Source organism: Phaenicophaeus curvirostris, chromosome 1 (assembly GCF_032191515.1).
Source record: "Phaenicophaeus curvirostris isolate KB17595 chromosome 1, BPBGC_Pcur_1.0, whole genome shotgun sequence".
NCBI classification, from domain to species: Eukaryota; Metazoa; Chordata; class Aves; order Cuculiformes; family Cuculidae; genus Phaenicophaeus; species Phaenicophaeus curvirostris.
The window spans coordinates 142,432,220-142,453,968 of NC_091392.1; the positions used below are offsets into that span (position 1 = coordinate 142,432,220).

Below are 21,749 nucleotides of genomic sequence, written 5' to 3' on the forward strand. Positions count from 1 at the left end.
AGTAGAGGAAGTGGTAGGGTGGCATCACAGCTGATTTAATTTTGTTTTCAGTGCATGACACTTAATTGGAAGATTGCTTAATTCTAGAAACTGCAATTCTGTACTGCCATATCACATAATGTATTTAGGTCATGGCTGTAACATTTGGTCAGAGTACCTGGTTGTGTTTAACACAACTGTCTTCCAGATTCAAATTGTGATTTGTGTAAATGGTACGTAGATTTTAAGGCAATGTTGCTCACACTTTCCTTTGTAAGTAGGCTTGCATACATCCTAGGGAACTGTGACTGAGTGAGTACCTTAAAACAAGTGCAAGACTCCTACATTACAAAAAAATATCTTTACTTCCAGTTCCCTTCTCCTTTCCTTTTAGTAAGGTTAGAAGTGGTGGAAAGAAATAAGAGGTAAAATTTGGCTACAGCTTTAGCATAAGGATTACAAATTTTTGAGTTTATATTTTGAGTAGGATTTAGCAGTGTTTTTACTTGTGGGTACCTAACCAGAACCTGCTCCCTCTTACTGGAGGTTTGTGGGGTTTTCCCCACCTGGGTTTGTCTCTGAGTCGTAGTAGCTGAGGCAACCAGTTATTCTGCAAAGACCCACGTGGCAGGAGGCAGTGTTCCTCCTCCAGCTGTGCTGCAAACCAGATGTGACTGGGTGCATCTCTTGCAGTCAGCTGTGTCTATTCTTGGCAACACTAGAGTATGGGCAGATACATGGGATCTTTCACGACTGCTTCTTTGGAAAACACCCAGCTGAGGATGGAAACTTGGGGCATGTAGGGTGCTTTTCAGTTGGGGCTGAATTATTGCTGGGGCTGTTTTTTTGGTTTGTGGAAGGCTGGGACTTAGAATCGTAGAATTATAGATCGGTTTGGCTTGGAAGGGACCTTAAAGATCATCTAGTTCCAACCCCGCTACCGTGGGCAGGGATACCTCCCACTAGACCAGGCTGCCCAAGGCCCCATCCAACCTGGCCTTGAACACCTCCAGGGATGGGGCATCCACAGCTTCCTTGGGCAACCTGTTCCAGTACCTCATCACCCTCATAATGAAGATTTTCTTCCTAATGTCTAATCTAAATCTTTCACCTTCCATTTAAAAGCCATTCCCAATTTCAATTCCAACTGTTTACAGGCTCCTGGTTTTGTATCTATATTCAGGGGAGATGAGCTGTTGAGCCAGGAGATGGTCAACCTGCTGTAGACATCAACAGGGCTGTCCCATTGCCTGCTTCTTTTATGTTGGGCATCTGTCCTCAGTGAGATGGGACCCTGTCCAGGCTCATGCTACGTCTCCGCTGCATCTACCCCTGATGTGAGCATGGCTGCCAGCATGTTTGTGGGGCCAGGGGTACAGCCTTGCTGCACGTGCTGGGAGGTTGTTTGGGTTGTGGCACCAAACTCACCCTTCTTCCTTTCCCTTCGTCACCTAGAAAGCAGTGCAACATTGGAGAGGTTTGATGGATAGTGATGCTGGGATAAGCTGTCTGACTATAAGCAATTACAAAACGTATTAGTTGTCCTCAGCAGCTGAATTTTGGTCTTAGCTCCTCTTTTGCAGTCCAGGTCAATACTGAATTGTCCTATTTGTTCCAGTTTGCTGAATGATTTACAACCAAAAGCTTGGCTTTTCCAACTAAGAATTTTTATATTACATCTAATGACAGTTGTGCTCCAGAGTAGTGGCTTGTGGTCTGCAGGAACAGCTGGCGTTGGATCGTGAATAATACTTGAGTGTCATGAGAAAAGATTGTCCCCCAAGTGCAATTGTTATTAGAAATGCTAAATAATAAAAATAAAATCTGCACTGTATATCCTCCCTGCACTTACAGAAGGCGTGTATTTTTGGGACTAAAATCTCACAAATCCTTTTGCACTGAAATAATAACTTTTGCCTTATCTATATTATATTTGTACCCTCAGCACACTGCAGGGTGGGTGGGGACTGGCTACAGTGGCAGCTTGCTTTACAAGTCCTCCTGAGGAATTTCATTTCTTTTCCTTTTCGTTTGCCACAACTTGGTCTGCAAAGGCCTGGAGTGTGTTATTTAAGAGCTGTGAACATGTTTTGACTAGTTTTTGTGAGGCACTTGGTGTTTTCTTGAGTACTTGGTAAAAAGTAATAATCAGAGAACACGTAGGCTCCATTTCCTTGATGAATGCCGTTCTTTTCCATGGATTAACCTGTGAGCCCTGTATGTTGCATAATGGCTTTTCTGTCTTGTGGCCCTTTCATGTAATAAACACAGTGGCCACAGGCTTTGGGGAATGCAACTTAGATACTACCCAGGTAGCAACTGAGAGGAAATTGTGTTCATTTTGGTCCTTCTTTTGCTAAATAAATAAATAAAGGGTCCTGTGACCTCTGAGGTTGGGTTTTTGTTGTTGGCAAGCCTAGTGCAGAAAGGGTTGTTGGTACAGACTTGGATTTCTGAGTCAGGCTCCCATGCTGACGAAGCAGAAATAGTTTGAGGTCTGAAAATACTGCCTGAGTATTTGCAAATAGTTCATGTGAACACAAAGCTGTTTACAGATCACTCGTTGGCCACGTGCCTATTTCTCAAGGACAAGGTGGTTTTGTTGCTTTTATTTTTTTTTTTTTTTTCTTTAGAATCACAGATGTACTTGGCAGAGTATCAAGGTAAAAATACTGGAAGGAGTCTTCTCGTGCAAATCCTCATTTAATTAAAATACATATAACTTTAGGCTAAATGTGTGTTTTGCATCTTGCAAACAAGATAGGAAAATATTTCTTAATTTTTTCTTGTGCATTGAGTCACAGTGTAAAACATGGTCCCAGTTCATGTGGCTGCTGCACTGGTTGGTGCTATCCTTTTTAGAATACCTCTTCTTGCAGTACTCCCTCAGCATATCTTGTGCCCTAGAAGATGCATTTTAGTTTCAACAGTTGCTGCCTAGTAAATAATGGCTCCCTGGTCCAGAATGGCGAGGAGATATGACCACCTGGAAGCGGTGTGGATGATGTTCGTAACGGGTAGATAAGAAGACGCCAACCAGTGTCTGTCTTCAGTAGGAAAAGCAAAAAACCCCAAACCCACGCAGTTCCAGTCCTTCTTTGTTGTGTGTTGTAGCCATGAAGTATTAGCAGTTGGACTGGAACTGTTGTACTGGAATGTACATTTAAGAGTTCATTAACTTTTCTACCTTATTGCTACCATTCTGGATTTTTTTTTAAAGATTGCAGATGTGAAATCTTTCATCTTAACAGTGTTGAAATAAAACACATTATGCAGCCTGACTTCTCTGCTCTGCTTGGCTGTATTACTCCACTAGGATGGTGTAAATGAAAGTATTTCTCCTTTTCCTCGCCCCTCATTAATATTAAACTGTGTGACGATAGCTTCAGATCTTCAGCACACAGTGTGTTTGTGGTGCAGCTAGACAAAAGGTGGGGGGGGACAGCCAAATTGTGTGTGTTGGGCTCCCCCTTGTCCAGTGGGCTGGGTCAACAACATCAAACACTAAAAGGTTTATAAAGGGAAATAAAAGCAGTGGAGCCGATGGTTTTCCCCTTTCTCTTCCCTTCCTGCTATGTCTTTTGCATTTGCCGTAGGGTTTTGTACGTTCCAAAATAATTCCCCCATCCATTTAGCATACTTGAAATTAAAGAAAAAGTTGCTATCTATTGAACAGCCCTGCTGGCTCTCTCTGGGAGGCTGCTGGACATTTTGGGACGGTGCCTCATGCAGCCAAACCCGTGCAGCGATGTAGCTGAATGCATGCTGGATGTTTGCTGGATGATTCCTGGTGAAGGGACACTGTCCCCTCACTGCCCAAGGTGGCTGTCACGCGTTGCTCGGTCGGTGTTAGTTCTGGAGCTGTGTGCAGCTCTGTGGCTCTTTTCTGCCACTGCTGTTGGGAGTAGACCAAATGCAATGAGGCTGGTAGGGTGTGTCTTGTCTTCGTTTTTCTTCTCTAGTGGCATATGACCTCTGAAAACATTGCCCAAGAGATTGCAGGCTGCTTACAGCAGCATTGGTGCATGGGGAGTTGGGGACTAACTATGGTTTTGATGTTTGTTTAAGGTTTTTTCCACCCCTTCCCCCAAAAGAAAAGTATGCATTTTGTGGCATTTCTGTGTACCTAACCCGTGAATAGTTAAAATTCATTAGGGGCATCTCACCTCATTCTTCAGAAGGTGTGTTCCCAGCGTCAAGGTGGTTTCTCAGGAGCTTCTTGGCAGTGAGCAGGGTGAAATGGGTCCAGGCTTGCCCGGGTTTGCAGAGGACTTTGCTGCAAGGTGTAAATTGCACCGTTTGGTTGGAAAGCTTGGATTTGCTTGTCCAGGGGTGACGAGTTAAAACGTCAATATGAATTCATTTAAAAAGCAAACAAAAAGGAGTGGCCCTAGGCCTTTCGATCCAGGCTTATTTTGATGTCTCTCTGGAGAGGTGATATGAAGACTGTCCTTTGCCTGCCACATTCCTTAGCTGAGGAGGTGCCTGCATTGTTAAAAGCTCCCATCTTCCTGCACAGGGAGTCTAATGGGTCAGTTCGGGCTGTGCTTGATCTGGGGCAGAAGCAGTGCATGTTGCATGATGTCTTCCTGAAGTGACACCATGTGGTTGTCACAGTAGGGTGTCACCTGGTGAGCGGAGGGCTTGTTCTTGTGACCTGTGGTGGTCCCCTGCAGCCTGATTAACTTGCTATGGCCGTGCCACCTAACTAAGCCTACCTCTCTTTCAGTCAGTGGCCAAGATCCAACGGAGTTTTTGGTGATGAAAGTGTCTGCTGAGGTGTAAAATGCGAAATCATCTGTATCTGTAGCTCATGTAATTTTTATATCTACAAGCACATCTTTTATCATTTTGGTCTAAATTAATCTCTTGATGTTCACCATCTGGCTTGATTTTAATTATACTTGCCAGAAAGAATTTTTTCTACCTAGTTAAAAAAAGCAATGTTGTGGGGGGACCACAGAGACAAGTCATTGTCAGGAGGGGTGGATTTAGTGACTGGTAAAGCTGTTAAGGTAGGGTGAAGAACTGGTTTGAATGAGAGCTGGACGCAGCAAATTTTAGCTGATGTTTCCAGAGGAAGCCAAATGCACTCTCAGCCAACTGTGTCTGCATGGGAGGTATATCTGGTTTCATTCTTTTCTTTTGTTTTAGTTTTTTTTTTTTAATGCCTTTAAGTAATGTTTCAAGTGAATTACCTAGGTAAGTTTAAAACCAGAAAACGTACAAGCAATAATAAAGACCGCTCTTCTTTTTTGAAGAGGACTGAGGGTGACCACTGTGTTATAAGAGAAAATGGATGCTAGTGTATAGTGAAGATTGCTGGAACTGGACATAGCCTGGTGGTGACTGGAAGGATGGGATGATGACTTTGAGGATGGCTCTTAAAGAGAGTGTTCTCCAGGCTGAGGCCTCAAGCCAGTTAGCTGAAGTGTCCATGCAGATGAAGCATGAAATTTGGGGCAGGAAGCTCTGGGTGGCCACCTACAGAGCAGCAAAACTTGATCCAGCGGCCAGGGTGCTGCGAGTAAGAAAAAATGTATTGCAACTAAGCTCTGCCGTTGACCTGTTATGATCCTGGGAAAGTTTGATTGTGGCTCTCTGCCATGGTTTTCCCATCATCTTTTCTTTTTTTTTTCCCCCTTTCCTTTTTCCTATTTAGGCAATGAGCTGTTTGGGAGAAGGAAATGCTTTTGGGTAATGTATACCCAGCATATTTCAGAGTGGGAAAGCTATCACAAAGCTAGCAATTGAAGTGAAAAATGAGTGCATGAGACTTTTTCCTTACTAGTGAGTAACATCTTTTCACTCTGTCCCAGGAAGTACAGGACTGATGATAACTGTGTGTCTTTCATACTACACAGGACTATGCATCAGTAAATTGTCATTATTATTTCTTCAATAGACATTTAGTGAGCCTGTGGGTATCTATAGAACCATAGAACCATAGAATCACCAGGTTGGAAAAGACCCACCGGATCATCGAGTCCAACCATTCCTATCTGAAGCAGAATAGAGAGTATATTGTTTTCTATTTTGCTTTCCAGGCATTTGTTGTCAAGAGTTAGACAGAGGGAAAACACAGAACTCTGTCCTGTCTTTGACTTAAATTGTGGGAGTCTTTAATAGCTTCTGGTTGGTTTGGGTTTAGAAAACATCTGATAGGAAGGAAGGACATTGAAATTGGCCTTTTTACTCTCCTTGTGCATTTTTGTGATGATTTGCCAGGCATTTTTTTACTGAGATGGTTTGCTGATTTTTATTCTAGAAGGAGCTTCCATGCCAGATAAACATTATCCCTTATGTACAAATTTGTCTCCGTCACTGGAGCCTATGATTATTTAGCTTACAGAATGCAGTAGGAACAGCATTATTTTGGCTGTAAATGCTACTAGATAGGATTTTTGCTTAAGAAAATCTTATTATTTACTTTTAACTGGGAAGGTTGCTTTTACTTTATGTCATTCTGTCTTTTTGCCTGTCAAAAGCATGTTCTGTTTCCTCCACAAGTGTTACTCCTCTTGCTTTTCAAAGAATAGGCCTAGTTGTTCTGTGGAGCAGGAAGAAATGTTTTGTAGAGTCCAAGTATTCACAGTGTCAAGTTGGTTGGTCTGCAAATTTCTGTGTTGGCAAATGACAAAAAGAGCCGATGGTAAACGTGCATTGGAATAATAGAGTACCATTTATTGCACTGTTGCGTGCAACCTAATAGCAGAGTATTGCTCCGTGACCTGTTGCCTTAGGCTGGTAGGAGTTTAGAGTCGACTATATGAGAAGCAAATCGAAAAGTTAATTTTGATACTTGGGCATTGTACAGCAGAACTAAGAGGTGATACCCTAGTGACTTTTCACTTGATAGCATATTAAAATCTAGCCTGCTGCATCTGTGTATGTTGTAGCAACTAAAACGTGTGTGTGTGGCAGGGAGGTGGGTGGGAAATCTACTAGTTCAACTTAGTTGCTCTTCTTTCCAGAACTGTCAGAATAGAGTCTGGAAGGTTGGAGAAGTCTTAATTGTGTACAGTGCACAGATAATCCAGGCTTGTAAATCATGAGTCACATGTGCTGCCTTCCTTCCTCTGTGTGTGATGTTTCCTCATATTCTACTTTCATGCCATTTAGCTGAGGTGCAAGCTTCCAGGAACAGTCCCCCCAAAGACATGTTAATACATATGCCAGAAACTGTGTTAGAAGGAGAACTGCATTACTGTGGAGTACATATCCTTGAAAATCTGATGAGGGAAGTAAACAAGCTGATAGCATTTATTTTGCATTTAATTTGCATGGCCCTTTCATAGCATTAAGACATCTTATGGGGAAAAAAACACCATGAGAAACAGCACATAACACCAATTGCCTCTGAACCTTTCCAAAACAAAAATTTTACAGTAAGAATGTGTACAGAGCAAGAAAGAGGCAAGAAGTAGGTGTATTAACGGACTTGGAGAGTGTGGGTAGTCTTGAAATTTATAATGTTCTGCAGATCTTGGCAGTCTACCAAGGATTCCCCTTGTCCCCTCTGCTTTCAACATGCATAAAGCCCAGAGATGAGAAATAAACAGCATATTGCTATCAGACACGACTGGGAATACGCTTAATTGGTGAATTTGGTTTAAGATCCAGTTAAGTGCTGCAGTGTTGCTGTATTGATGAGAAGAGCTGTATTTTTAAACCTTCCGTATTTAAATGAACTTTTTGTCATCTGGGTGAGAAGAAACAGGGCAAGATTTGGGGTAAGCAGGCTCAACTTCATTGACTTGCTCATCCCAACAGACCATTTAAAAACAGAATGGTGCAGTAGCAGTTTTAAAAATATTCTTACGTTGCTTCGTTGGGAGGATAAATAAGTGCTTTAATATGAATGGGTTAATGAAAAGAGGGAAAGAAAGATAGGGAGAATGCGTAAGAAATGACAAGTAGTTTGGAAATTTTGATTGAAAAAAATCTTAGCATGGCCTAAATGAAAGGTGTGTGTTGGTGGGCTCTTTTCCTTGGGGATGGGAGCCAAGCTAAGCTGACAGCTTTTGTTGTGGCCTCGACCCTGAGACCTGGTAAGGGCCAAACTCTCACTCCTGGGGTGGTGTGGCCTTTACTACCTGTTGCTGCTACTGTGCAGTGCAACCTCTGCAGCCTCCTCAGTGTGTTGGCTCTGGAGATAGTTCTCTTACTCTTTACAAGATGCATGTAGGTTGCTGTCATTTTCATTGAGTATTTCATATCCATACTTTAACTTTCTGGCCAGGGGACAATTATCCTGTGATCCCTAGCTTCTCATATGTATTATCTAGCAATATTTTAAGAAACGGCTGTTTTCAGTTAGCATGAGTCCTGCTTTGCAATCTTGTGGAGTTTTTCTGATACTCCAATGGTAATTGCCAGCAATTTGCTGGGAGAAACAAAGCTGCTAGGACGCCTGCCATATCCTGGGGACGTGGGAGCCTGGGACACCCTGAGGGGCCATGACTCCAGACAATGCTAAAGCAGGGGCCTCATTCTGCAAGAAAAATGCTGTTCTGCCAGAGTTACAGCTGGTGATGTTGCTGAGATGATGTCTGGATGGGACATTAATGGTTACCACATTTATAAATTGCCATGGGAGTTGGATGTGAACAAATTTTTGACCCAGGAGACTGAGTTCAGAGGGTTTCTCCCATCTATGGCCTCTGCAGTTCTTTTGTTGCTTTCAACCACTTCGCGATTTTATTATTATTAGTTTTAATGCAGGCAATTTTTTTCCAAAGCAAAGGCTGACTATGAAAATCTGAAGACCAGTTTCTGAAACAGGAATGCTTAGCCAATTCACGTTGCAAGCAAAATTATACCAGCATGCTAATAGTTTGACAGGTCTGTTCTTGAGCAGAGCTGTTAAGCAGATAAACAAACAAATGAAAACTCTGCTCATTCTTATATGTTGTGCTTGTGATGTTTATTTTTTCCCTCCCTTTAAAAAATGTTTTTAATGGAAAGAACGTGGCTTAAAAATGTCCTTTTACTTCTCTCATATAAATCAATGTCATGCAACGCCCCCATATATGTTGTAGATGCTTAGAATATGAACACTACATACATTATGAAAAGGGTATTTGGAGTAATCTTTAACAGTATTCTGAAGAGGGGTTTAAATTTGGCCTGGGATACTGAGCAACCCGCACTTCCCACAGTCTGCAGTTCCTTTGCTTTCCAATCCCTTAGGAAGGTTATGGAGAAGCTTTTCCCATCCCCACTGCAGAAACGGCAAAGCAAACCACTGTGCTGGGCTGTAGCTGTCGCAGCCCAGGTTTTGATAGGGACTAGCGGAGGCACCAGCAGGATCCTGTAAAGCCGCAGGGGAAGGACGGTTGGGCTGGTGTGCATTAGTCATCTCAAGTGGGCCAGTCCTACAGGGAGGAACGGCGTCTTGAGAAAAGCTGTGAAACTGAACCCTGGGAGGTTTCAGGCTGCTCTCTGGAAATAGCAAGCCCAACAGTAGTTTGTAGATTTAGAAAGACAAATAGAGCAAACTTTCTGTAAAATGTGTGGTACCCCGTGGATGTCTTGCTATTTCACTCTTGTGTGGCACTTCTGCTTGGAACATGTTCTGCCACCATTTTAACACCCCCACTTTGCTGCAGAATGAATGGGGAACCATATTTCACGGTTGTTAAAAGAAGTTTCTTCTTCCTCGGTTCTCCTTAGTCTAGTGAAATTTTCCCCTCTGGCATGTCCCTCTCTTAACTTTAGCAAATTCTTTTTGTACCTCAAACTGTGCTTCCCTGCATCTTTAGCCTGGAGAAGAGGAGGCTGAGGGGTGACCTCATTGCTCTCTACAACTACCTGAAAGGAGGTTGTAGAGAGGAGGGTGCTGGCCTCTTCTCCCAAGTGACAGGGGACAGGACAAGAGGGAATGGCCTCGAGCTCCCCCAGGGGAGGTTTAGGCTGAACATTAGGAAAAAATTTTTCACAGAAAGGGTCATTGGGCACTGGAACAGGCTGCCCAGGGGGGTGGTTGAGTCACCTTCCCTGGAGGTGTTTAAGGCACGGGTGGACGAGGTGCTAAGGAGAATGGTTTAGTGTTTGATAGGAATGGCTGGACTTGATGATCCGGTGGGTCTCTTCCAACCTGGTTATTCTATGATTCTATGATACAATTTTTTTCCACAGAGCTGTGGAAAACAGGGGTAGAGTCATGAGGAGACGTTTTCCCCTCTTGCCTTGGTGGGATGATAAGTTTTGAGGAGAAGACCACCGGCTTTTGTCATTAGGCAGAGGTCCAAGGTGGGAAATTAGTTTCATCTCTCCTGGGCTTGCTGAAAGGCAAGAAGTACAGAGGTCAAGGTGAGGTCAGTCTTGGCCATTGCACATGTTACGACCCTAACTTAGTTTCAAAATCCAAACCAGGTTGAGACCAAGCTGTAAAAAGAAATGCATGTAATAAAGAGAATTTACAGAGCCAGCAGAAGCCTGAGTACAGTAATTTATTTATAGAAAGCATGTGGATTGGCTAATAAGGGGAGAGCCAGCACGATACAGGTGGTGGGGGGGAAAAAAAAAAGTGGAGGCTGTGAATTCTGCCGCGTTTCATCAAAGTCCTTTGTAATGCACCAGCAATTACCATGGAGGCCATTACCTCTGTGGAGGGAATCAGATTTCTCCGAGGAGGCTAGTAGTTTGGGTGCTTTAGTGCCAGCCTCAAAAGAATCTGTAAAAAGGTTGAGTTTGTACAGGAAAGAAATACACTTCTGATGTCCATTAGCTATAGTGGATACTATGTATAGGTTTCTGGCTGGGACACATGGAAACGGATGAGGGTAAGGGTAAAGGAACTGTGACTTTAGTGAAATATTTTGTTGTGGTTTTTTATCGGTATTCGTGATAGAAGTGAAGAAGCATAGAAGGCATACCTCTTTCTGGAGGGCTTTAGGGATTCAGAGAAGAGCCTTTCGGGGGATGATGCTTGGGAAGGTGTTGAGAGACCAGGCTGTTTGACTGGAAGTCTTTGGGCAAACTGATGGGAGTGTTAAATGGAGAGCTGGAAAACAGTAATACTGAGCCATGTTGAAGTGCCTATTTAGAAAAATAAATAAAATAAATAAATTAATTAAAAAATATATAGATGTATGCAACAGCTCATTGGTGCAGCCTTGCCTCCTGTAAAAATATACTGGAGAAAAAAGGGGTTTTGGCAGAAGTCACCTGAGGTGAATTACAGTCCATCATGGCGGGAGGGGGCTGTAGTACTGCCTGCCTTCCAGCCCTGCAATTCACCTGGTGCCAGCTGTGGCTCTACTCTGATTGCAGAGCAAACAGGTTTAATTTCCTGATCTGCAATCCCCCACCCCACCCTGCAGTCTGCTTCTTCTGTGCTAACTTTCTGCCATTTTAGTGATCTCGATCAGCTTATCATATGATCCAGTGAGTGCCAGAACAAGCTAAGTGCTTCTGGGAGAAATAAGTGACAGGAGGCTGGGAGGGAGGCAGAGAAAGGAAGGGTAGGAGCTCCCTGCTGCAGGAGCTGAGATCTGTTAATTCAGCTCCAGCTGTACTGAGAAACTGTACCCTTATGGTGGTGTAACTGAAAGGAGATGACGTTTTGTTCTCGTCTAGCTATCGTGAGGCAGGCGAAGAGAGCTGTTGTAGGTCTGATGCGTCACTTTAAGAAACTTCACTTCTTTTTAGTAGTGAAGACCAAAACAGAGAGACATGCCCTTTTGCAACCACCTAAGTGTACTTGTATTTACCTAGTAAAATATCACTCAGGTACCCAACACTGTTGCATAGAAATACAGTATATAATACTTGGAGTTGAACTATTCTAGTGTGTTGATACACTATCATTACTGACTATGAACTCTGCTAAAGTAAACAGAAGGGAAGCTGTGAATGTAATCTTGATAATTATCCTCTTAATATGGAGAAAAGGAAATGAATTCTAAGATTTGTGTAAGCTTTTTTTTTTTTTAACCATATAGAGTGTTTATTGCTTTTCTTGTGTAGTGTCAGAATACAAAGGTCCAGCACAGTTGGGTAAAACCCAGTGCCTGGAGCTGTCATCCAAATGTTCTGCTCTGTGTATGTTGAAGGGTTGGGTGAGATGCTGATGCTAACAGTTCTCTCTCTTCTTCAGGGTCGGCACGTCAAAACGGGTCAGCTGGCAGCCATCAAAGTCATGGATGTTACTGAGGTAAGTAAAGGAACATTCTGCTTTATTACCATAAATACGGACAAAATTTAATGAGAAGGCATATGGCTTGTATTTATGTTGAAAAGCATTGTCTTTGCGTGTGAACGTTTGCTTTCTGTTTGCAGGACCTGATCTCTTGAACCCCTTTGCCCTGTATGAGATTTCTGTGCCCTTGTGTGCTGGGGCCTCTGGCCTTCTCAAATTGCTTTGGCTGGTCCCAGAATGTAGGAGGACGAATAATGTTCTCTTTTCAGAAATTTCTCAGGAGAGGGGAACAAAACCAGATTCCCTGCTTCCCACTTTTTTCTCTTAAATGTAGCACCTTGCTTTTACTGAAAAGGTGAGGAGGCTACTTCATGTAGGGGACAGCAGTTTCCCTGGTACGTTTGCAGCCTAAAAAGGTTATATGCTTATTCAAAGGAAATGGGTCCGGTAAAGTTCCCAGAAGCCTGAAACCAGAAACATCTGCAGGAGGGATGAGCATATTGCTGGCAGAATTCAACAGTGTAAAGTAGTAGTTGTAACTGACCCAGGGGGACTTACCGTGGAGCTTTAGATGGGAAAGCCGGGAAATAAACCCAGCCAAAGAAATAGAAAATATACGCTCATATTTGAATCCTTAGATGTCTTGCAGTTTATGCTGCTCAGAAGGCAATTAGTTTAAATTAAGTCTTCAAAACAGTTCAAGAAAAGCATGGGGTTTCCCCTATTGATTCCTTTTGTGGTTTATAGTTATATCTCCACATTAACACAACGACTTCAGATTTAAAATCAAATCACATCCTTTTCTGATGCTGCACTTCTAAAGAGAGGTTGTGCATCTTCTGATCAAGTGTCTTATTTTTCTGAACTCCTCAGTCTCCTATAAATGTTAGGAGAAAAATCACATTAACGTGTGTGTGTGTTGTACAAAACAGGGGGCCTTTGTCAAGCTGGTTGTATTAAACAAAATTCCTAGAGGGATGTTGCTGCAAAATTATTTATATTTTGGTGTGTGTATAGGGGCCAACAAGTAAAAATGGCCTTGGACACAAGCTCCTAGGTGAGTGGGTGGGGTGTAGTGTGTAGACAGACAGATGAGGGAGGAAAATGAGAAGGCAGGATTAGGTCAACTGATAGGACTTCAGTCATATCACTGAATCTTCTTGTGATTGATGGGCAGTGTGACAGCTGCTCTCTTAACTTACGCTGTTGTTTCTGCCAAGAGTTAGACATCCTTGCTTTGGAAGATGGCCTGATAAAAATCAGTTTTCAGCTAGAGAAAGGCTGCCTTCATGAGGAGGCAGTTCTATTTTGCTGCAGTTAACAAGCAGACAAGCCAGCGAAGAATGAAGGTGCATTGGGGTACAGTGAATGTTCTTTGCACAGCAAACGTTTCCATTTGTGCAGCGGTTTTACACAGAGCAGCTTGCTGGATTGTGCATGGTGGAGAGCTGCTTCTCTAACCTTAGGACTGGCTTACTGCACACTCCCTCTGTTTTTAATAGCATATATTAATCACAAGCAGTTGTAATGGAGACGTTGTACAGCAGAAGGAAAACAATTGAAAAATGCTGTCTATAGGATGGCTGAGCTCATGTTGTGGGAGATGGCTTATATTTCGAAGCTTTCTGTAATTTTTGGCTGATTTTCAAACACTAGTTGTATATTGGCACTGTCTATCTCTTATTTAACAAGCTCATGCTTTTTTAGGGTATTAAGGGCAGTCAGAAGGAGGAGTTTGGAGATGTTAGCCCCATGCAGCCTAGAAATGGTTTTGTTTCTACCATTGGAGCTCATGTATGTTTGCTTCAAAGTAACGAGCCTGCAGAGGCTAAAAATGTGGTGTAAATTCTTCCAAGTCCTGCTAAGTCAGCTCCACTTCTTAACACTAGGCGTGGATGATACTGTTGCTAACATTGGGCATGGGTGATAACCATTGCATCCTAGTGTTTTCTCAGTGACAGATGTGAGTGTAGGATTTTCCTGTCCACTCTTGCTTGCTGGTTCTGTACCTATCTCCCAACACTTGTGCCAGCACAACTGCCCTGGGCCAGATGGTGATCCAGATCAGTGAATGGAACCTGGTTCCAAGTTAAAAATACCCTCACTCCTTTCTTTTTCTTGGTTATTTATAAGCTGGATTGATTCATTTATTTACATGACATTACAAACAGTTGTGCTCTCACTGTGAAGGAGATAGCGTGAGACTGGAAAAGAGCTGCTGATGTTCATGGAGGAGAAGGGGCAGTAGCTCAGATCGATGTTGCTATCAGAGATGGCAGTATCATCAAGCCATGGCTTCAGTTCCTCAAGGGATGGTTTCATGAACACCTCCTTTTGCTGGTGGATCATGCAGTTCCATCTTGGTTCTGGTTCACCACAGCTTATGGGGACAGTGGGAGGAGGGAACATGGGGATAGAGGGAGCAGTGACTGCTGCCCTCAGCACTGCGCCAGAAGAAATGCTGAAGGAACCACAGTCTCAAATTTACCTTCAAGTTTATGGCTAGATGTACTGCTCTTGTAGGCTCCTGTTGACTGTGTCCATGCCCATGGGGAAAGAGGCTTGGGTGGAAACTTCTACAAAATTGAAGGTGTGATTTTATTTTTTGGATGAGTGGTTACTGAAGCTTTATGTAATTATACCTCTGCGCATGTTTTACTGGCAGTGTTATGCTTTTCTGCTTAAATGCAAGCAGTGCCGTGGAGGATATGTGATTATTTTGTCTTATCTGTGTTGAAAAAAGACAGAAGGCTTGCTTTCTTCTGGGATACTTCTGATCCAGTGTTTGCTTTGCCAAATGCTTAACAAATTAGAAAGCCTACTGTGTTGGCATGCTCTGTGGGCACACCCTAAATTTTCAGTTTTCAAGGCCTCGATTCTGCAATTCACACATTGCTTAGGATCATGGAGGTTACATCAATTCTGGCCTATAAAGCTTTGATCACCTGAACAGGAGAGATGTTGAAGTCAGAGTGAAGGCTTCCTTAAAAACTTTTGGTTGATTTGAAGGAAACAAGGCAGTATAACCTCCAGAGATGCTGGAAGGAACATTACAGCTCTGTAATGTACATAGCACTGTGGAAATGCTCTTCATCCTTCTCAGCTTTTCTTGTGGTTTTCTCTTCAGATTTTAATTTTGAAAAGAATGACGGTAAGGATGAGAAAAGAGGAGGTGGGCTGAAGATATCAGCTTGATCTTTGAATATATTATGACTAGTTAGTACTGCTGCGTGAAACGTTGGAGGGGTGTTGATGTGCATAAAACTTTCCTGTCTCTTCCACTTTCCTCCTCTGTAAACAAATTAAGAGAAGATCTAAAAGATTGTATGGATCTTTATAGATCTTCAGGTGTACAGCACTAGAGCTACCACTAAAGTATCTGTATGACCTAAAGATCTGTAAGTCTTCCTACAGAGTGGTGCATATGTCAGTCCTATTTTCACTTTCTGAGGGTGAAGCTAGAGCACATGTAGGGTGAAGAAATTTCACTGGAGCATAGAACAAAAAAACCCCCACCAGTCCTCATGAATTGAAAACCATTCTGTTGTTGGAATGGGCCCAATGATTGTAAAAGGGGAACAATATGAACTACTAGTGTGTATACAATTTAAAAATTATTTTCTAAAATGTACGTATGTAGGATGAATCTTGAGCTGCATGAATGATCTGATGTGAGGCAGTATTTGAGAGATTCCTGTAGTCTGCCTTCAATCTTTCCATTTGCAGGGTCTCTGCTCCTTTCCCAGCCATTGTTTTGGAGAAGGTGGTGTGTGGTCCATGTTGACCCCTTCCACTCACAGACCATGCTGTTAGGTTTCCATGAGATCCTTGCTGCATAATGGTGTGCAGGACCATAACATACCAATTTAGCTGTGACTGATGTTATCAGATACAATAGAAGTACGCTGTAAAATTTGGCAGTCATTGTTCAGTTAGAAGAATCCACTTTCTTGTGAAGCAAATAACATTTAAAACCTTAGCAAAGTCTGCTTGGCAAATCTGTCTGCATCTAAGCTGTTAACTTGCATATCGCCCTAAACAGAAGTCTTGACTCTGCTTAACTCTTTTGGAGGCTTTCTTTGCAGCTGCATGGCTGTTTCTAGTGTCACTTGTGTATTCACCTTCCAGCAATACTTTTCTCTTTGAAAGGTTTAGTAACTGAATTTGAGGGGAAAGCACAGTTGCTTCTTTTCTGTTTTTTTATAACCCCTGATGGTGGTGCTTCTTCCTCCTACCTCTTCCCACACACACTCTTGGCATCCCTTGGGAAAGTTTTCCGCATGCCTTTTTAATAGCAGCATTTCTCAGCTCTTGTGCCCAGTGTTTCATGACTTGTCCAGTCTAGTCTGTGTAGAATTATGCTAAGTAAACAACTGGATACTGTATCCTGCTGATTTATGAAAGAAGCTGGATCACTTTTAGAGCTTGCCTGTCTTGCCCTTTTTGTACATGCTCTGCAGAAAATTTAAAAACCCCAAATCAGAACCTCCAGGCCTGTAAAGAAATGTGGCACATCTCCCATACCTAGACAAGAAAGGTTACCCAAGTTATTCATTGCTGTCTTCCTGACTCTGCTGACTGGTTTTTTTTTTTTTCCTGTTGAAGTGGGCATGTCACTTTGATTCTTGTGAGTTTGTGTCTTATGGCCTACGTGGTCTTATGAACTGTGATCATGTGGACAATCTACCCATCTTCCATAAGACACCCCAGAATTGGTCTGCAGAAAGACCAAAGATGTTTCCACACGTCCTGGCAGCCAAAATGAGGGGAAAACAAAAATAAAAAACACCGAAAGTGTGCCATATATATTGTGTGTGTGTTTTTTATCATGAAAACCCAAAGACAGTCCATGAATTCTGATCTGTTTGGAGGGAAAAAATTGGGAAGCTGAAGCCTATGAGATGCAGATTGACAGCACTTTGCAATAGTACTGGGTCAAGCCAGTCTGGAGAAGCTAATATGGGCTGGTCTTTTAGTGTGGAGACATGAATGCATTGCTTTACCTGGATTTACCTAGCTTGATGCAGCTGCCTGGTAAAATACTTATAGAATAGAATCATAGAATAACCAGGTTGGAAGAGACCCACTGGATCATCGAGTCCAACCATTCCTATCAAACACTAAACCCATGCCCCTTAGCACCTCGTCCACCCGTGCCTTAAACACCTCCAGGGAAGGTGACTCAACCACCTCCCTGGGCAGCCTGTTCCAGTGCCCAATGACCCTTTCTGTGAAGAATTTTTTCCTAATGTCCAGCCTAAATCTCCCCTGGTGGGGCTTGAGGCCATTCCCTCTTGTCCTGTCCCCTGTCACTTGGGAGAAGAGGCCAGCACCCTCCTCTCCACAACCTCCTTTCAGGTATTTGTAGAGAGCAATGAGGTCTCCCCTCAGCCTCCTCTTCTCCAAGCTAAACAACCCCAGCTCTCTCAGCCGTTCCTTATAAGGCCTGTTCTCCAGCCCCTTCACCAGCTTTGTTGCTCTTCTCTGGACTCGCTCCAGAGCCTCAACATCCTTCTTGTGGTGAGGGGCCCAGAACTGAACACAGTATTCGAGGAGCGGTCTCACCAGTGCTAAGTACAGAGGGAGAATAACCTCCCTGGACCTGCTGGTCACGCCGTTTCTGATACAAGCCAAGATGCCATTGGCCTTCTTGGCCACCTGGACACACTGCTGGCTCATGTTCAGTCGCTGTCAACCAACACCCCCAGGTCCCTCTCCTCCAGGCAGCTTTCTAGACAGAATTCTCCTAGTCTGTAGAACTGCACAGGGTTGTTGTGCCCCAAGTGCAGGACCCAGCATTTGGCCATGTTAAACCTCATCCTACTGGACTCTGCCCAGCGGTCCAGCCTGTTCAGATCCCTTTGCAGAGCCTCCCTACCCTCCAGCAGATCCACACTTCCACCCAGCTTAGTGTCGTCCGCAAACTTGCTAAGGGTGCATTCGATGCCTTCATCCAGGTCATTGATGAAGACATTGAACAGGGCTGGACCCAGCCCTGAGCCCTGGGGAACCCCACTTGTCACTGGCCTCCAGCTGGATTTCACACCATTTCCCACCACTCTCTGGGCCCGGCCAGCCAACCAGTTTTCCACCCAGGAGAGTGTGCGCCTGTCCAGGCCAGAGGCTGACAGTTTCTCAAGCAGAATGCTGTGAGAAACTGTGTCAAAGGCTTTACTGAAGTCCAGGAAGACCACATCCACAGCCTTTCCCTCATCCAGCAGGCAGGTCACTTTGTCATAGAAAGCAATCAGGTTAGTTTGGGAAGACCTGCCTTTTGTGAACCCATGTTGACTGGGCCTGATCACCCGGTTCTCTTGCATGTGCTTCATGATAGCACTCAAGATCACCTGTTCCATGACTTTCCCTGGCACTGAGGTCAGACTGACAGGCCTGTAGTTCCCTGGGTCCTCCCTGCGACCCTTCTTGTCGATGGGCACATCAGCCAGCCTCCAGTCCAGTGGGACTTCCCCAGTCTTCCAGGACTGTTGGAAGATGATGGAAAGGGGTTTGGCCAGCACATCCGCCAGCTCCTTCAATGCCCTTAGAATACCAGTGACTTGTATACATTCCAATGTGACTTGGAATACCATGAACTTGTATACCAGTTCATGACTATACTTACTGTGAAGTTAGCCAAAGCAAATCTGAAGCCAGAAGAGTTTCAAAAGCCTTTGCTGTGTCCCTTCCTCTTGGTATGAACTGTGGAAAATGGATCAGGGACTTAAAATCCAGGTTGTTCCCATGGGGAGCACTGACAACCTGCTAGCCAAAGGTGAGGTTGCTTCCTACTAGCCTGTACCAAAATTTGCACCTGACAAAACAAAGAATTGTTTTATGGAAAAGGAATAAATAGGGGAAGTATTTACACAGAAGAATCTTCTTGTATTAGGGAGGCAGCTTTAAAATTTTGCCTCCCTTGCTGTAAGCGAACCAGGTAGCTGTACTCAGTTCTAGCTCAGTAGATGGTGCTCAGGATATACTCCTGAGCTGTGGCACTGAGATCTGTTGTTGCTTGTCGGTATGTGAGTGCACATCTTTAGTACTGGAGACTAATGGAATCTAGAAGGCTGCGTAGGCTACAGCTGCCTTCCATTGGCAGAAGGACAGGAGTGTGTGTTAAGTAGATTTCTCAGCAAGCGTTGAGCTCTTTGGACAAGTCTGGACTTTTTCTTTAAAAATTTCTTTCCTTTGGTCTAACGGTGTGACTGCGTTGACACACTCAGAAGGAACAGGGAAGTCATCTAAGTGAGCTGCTGACGTCTGTTACTGTCATAATGAGCAGGGCATGTGCTTGAATTCCAGCTTTTGGGCAGTGTTTTATCAGTCCAAGTGGACAATACTCATCCATTTAACTGTAATCCTGTGCCCATTTTTCTTCAGTCTTTAGGGTTGGTACCTGCAGTCATGTGGAAACCTGCTGTTAGCATTGACAAGGATGTCAGTAATGACAATGTCTTTTCATATGTATACAGATGACTGCTAGCATCTATTTGTGTAAGGGAAATCTGGACCCTAATACTAGCAGTGATGAAGGCTCAGTGTGGGTAGCTTGCAGATGCTTTCACCATCATGATGCAGGTCATACCTGCGCTGACATGAATTTACGCAATAGCTTGCATAAGTTCTGGTGATGGAACATTTCTTCTGAGCCAAGTGGAGCATTCAAGCAGGTGGCTTCAATGCAGGCGTTTCACTGCTGCCTTCCCAAGTACTGTTCATTTGAGCTATCTGAGGAGATCTGAGTTCTGATGGGAAACAGAAATGTTTTGTGTGCAGATAATAGCCAAAAGTACAGGACTGCATTTTGTATAATTTCTGTCAGACACAGCACAGCTCAATTTACCCCTAGTGAATCAAACATGTAGTCTGCTGAAGGAAAACAAGGCTGCCCTGTCAATAGTGTTAGAGCATGTGTGCTCTTGCCAGTTTGGGCAGAATAAAACCAATAAGGATTGTGACAGAGCATCATCCTTTCATTTTAGCAAATGTCTAGGCAGAACCTGGGTCTGTGGTTTATTCCTCCTGCCTAAATAGGCAAGCAAGAGATCCCAGGTCCAGTGTGAGCTGCTGTCTTTCAGAAGTGCACTTTGAAATCTGGCTTGGGCATAAGGATCAAAGACAGGAGAATTAATTTGCTGTTTGTGTTAAAGGGGATATATCTGCTTGAAATGTAATCTTTGACTGTGTTTAATTGTAGTTTCATAAACTGCACCTGCCTGGGGGCTCCTCCTGTTTTTGCTCTGACTTTCCATATTTTTATCTTTGCTTCCTAAGGAAATGAGGCTTCTTAGTGATAGTGCACGTGTCCTGCCTTTTCTACCACATAACTTTTGGATCTGCTGGCCAGCTTTGGCCAAGTTTAATGAGGAGGAGAAATTCCAAAGATAAAAAGTCCTGACAAGTTATGTGAAAACTGGCAGGCTGTGTGGAGAAGAGAGAGGCTGAAGTTTATAGCCTCTGCTTTGGGAATGGTAGGCAGGCTGTAGCCACTGTCTATTATCAGTCATCTGGCTGCTGTTTTGCTATAAATCAAGAGGAAGTAGATTACTCTTTTTTTTTTTTTTTAAAAAAAAAAAGAAGTTCTGATGCTTGGCTTTCAAGTGAGTGCTGCAGCCATAAGCTTAAACTACTTTTAAGCATTTTAAAGCCTCCCTCTTGGTCCTTTCTTTAGTTTATGGGTTCACAAGTAGTATTGTACGCTTGAGATAATCCTGTGTGATCTCTCTACCCCTCTTTCCCTTTCTCTGCATGTGCATGTGCATGTATAAATATACAATAGCAATGTTTTTCTCCAGCATTTAATGAGACAAAAATGTTTGCTCCAAGGTCCCTCAACAGTGCTCTTTTTTGCAAGATGCAGTTTGACTGACTGTGTAGGGAGTTGTTGGCTAAAGATTATGGCAGCAAGTGCTAATGCGCAAGGACCTGGGAATTCATTGTACTTTAAGTCAACTTGTAAGCACAATAAACGCTTCCCTTGTGCCTAACAGGAAAGCATTCTTCTCCCCCAGTGCCCAGTCTCTTAAATATGCAATTGGAAGCACATGGCTGAGCTAAATGTTAAAAGAACCTTGAAGATGCTTTGCAAACTGGTTCAGTTGATCAGTGTAGGAGAAGATGCTGTTTGTTGCCTGAGCCTAGAAACATCTTGGGCCCTTTCCAGCAAGGGGCTTGTGTACATTTCTCTAGATAGGTTTAATCGTAAAGGGGAAAAGCCCACTGAGTGTGCTTTATGTAGCATCTCTGGCAGAGAATGTTTTCTATAGCTAAATAGAAGTGCAAGGTGTTGCCATTAAATTGCAAAAACTGGTGCTTCATCATAAACACACAATTTATTTAGATCTCTTGTCCTTGCTTCCTCTCATAGTAAGATCTAGCTTCAAGCAGGATTAGACTGGCGGGAGTATGGCCACAGAGTCATCTCTTTGTTCTGATGATCCCTTTTGATTTTTTTTTCTCAAGTGTTTTGATCTGAAAGCGGGGGCAGCTGCAAGAAGTGAGCAGGTCAGCCACAGAAGCAGCTACTGCTCTTTTGTGGAGAGCACATTGCTGTTATGTTTTGCCTCATGTCCACCAGATAAAATCATAGTTTCTTTACTCAGCACATCATTGGTACAAAAGCATG

General features: G+C 43.4%; 1 protein-coding gene across 11 annotated transcripts in view; it reads left to right on the forward strand.

The window, feature by feature from the left end:
• Window positions 1–21,749, forward strand: part of MAP4K4 (mitogen-activated protein kinase kinase kinase kinase 4) — a 167,004-nt gene that overhangs the window by 64,290 nt on the left and 80,965 nt on the right. For all 11 annotated transcript variants that reach the window (XM_069876815.1, XM_069876867.1, XM_069876831.1 and 8 more), the window contains exon 3: window positions 12,083–12,139. In XM_069876815.1, coding sequence (XP_069732916.1) covers window positions 12,083–12,139 — 57 coding nt within the window. The remainder of the gene's footprint in view (window positions 1–12,082; window positions 12,140–21,749) is intronic.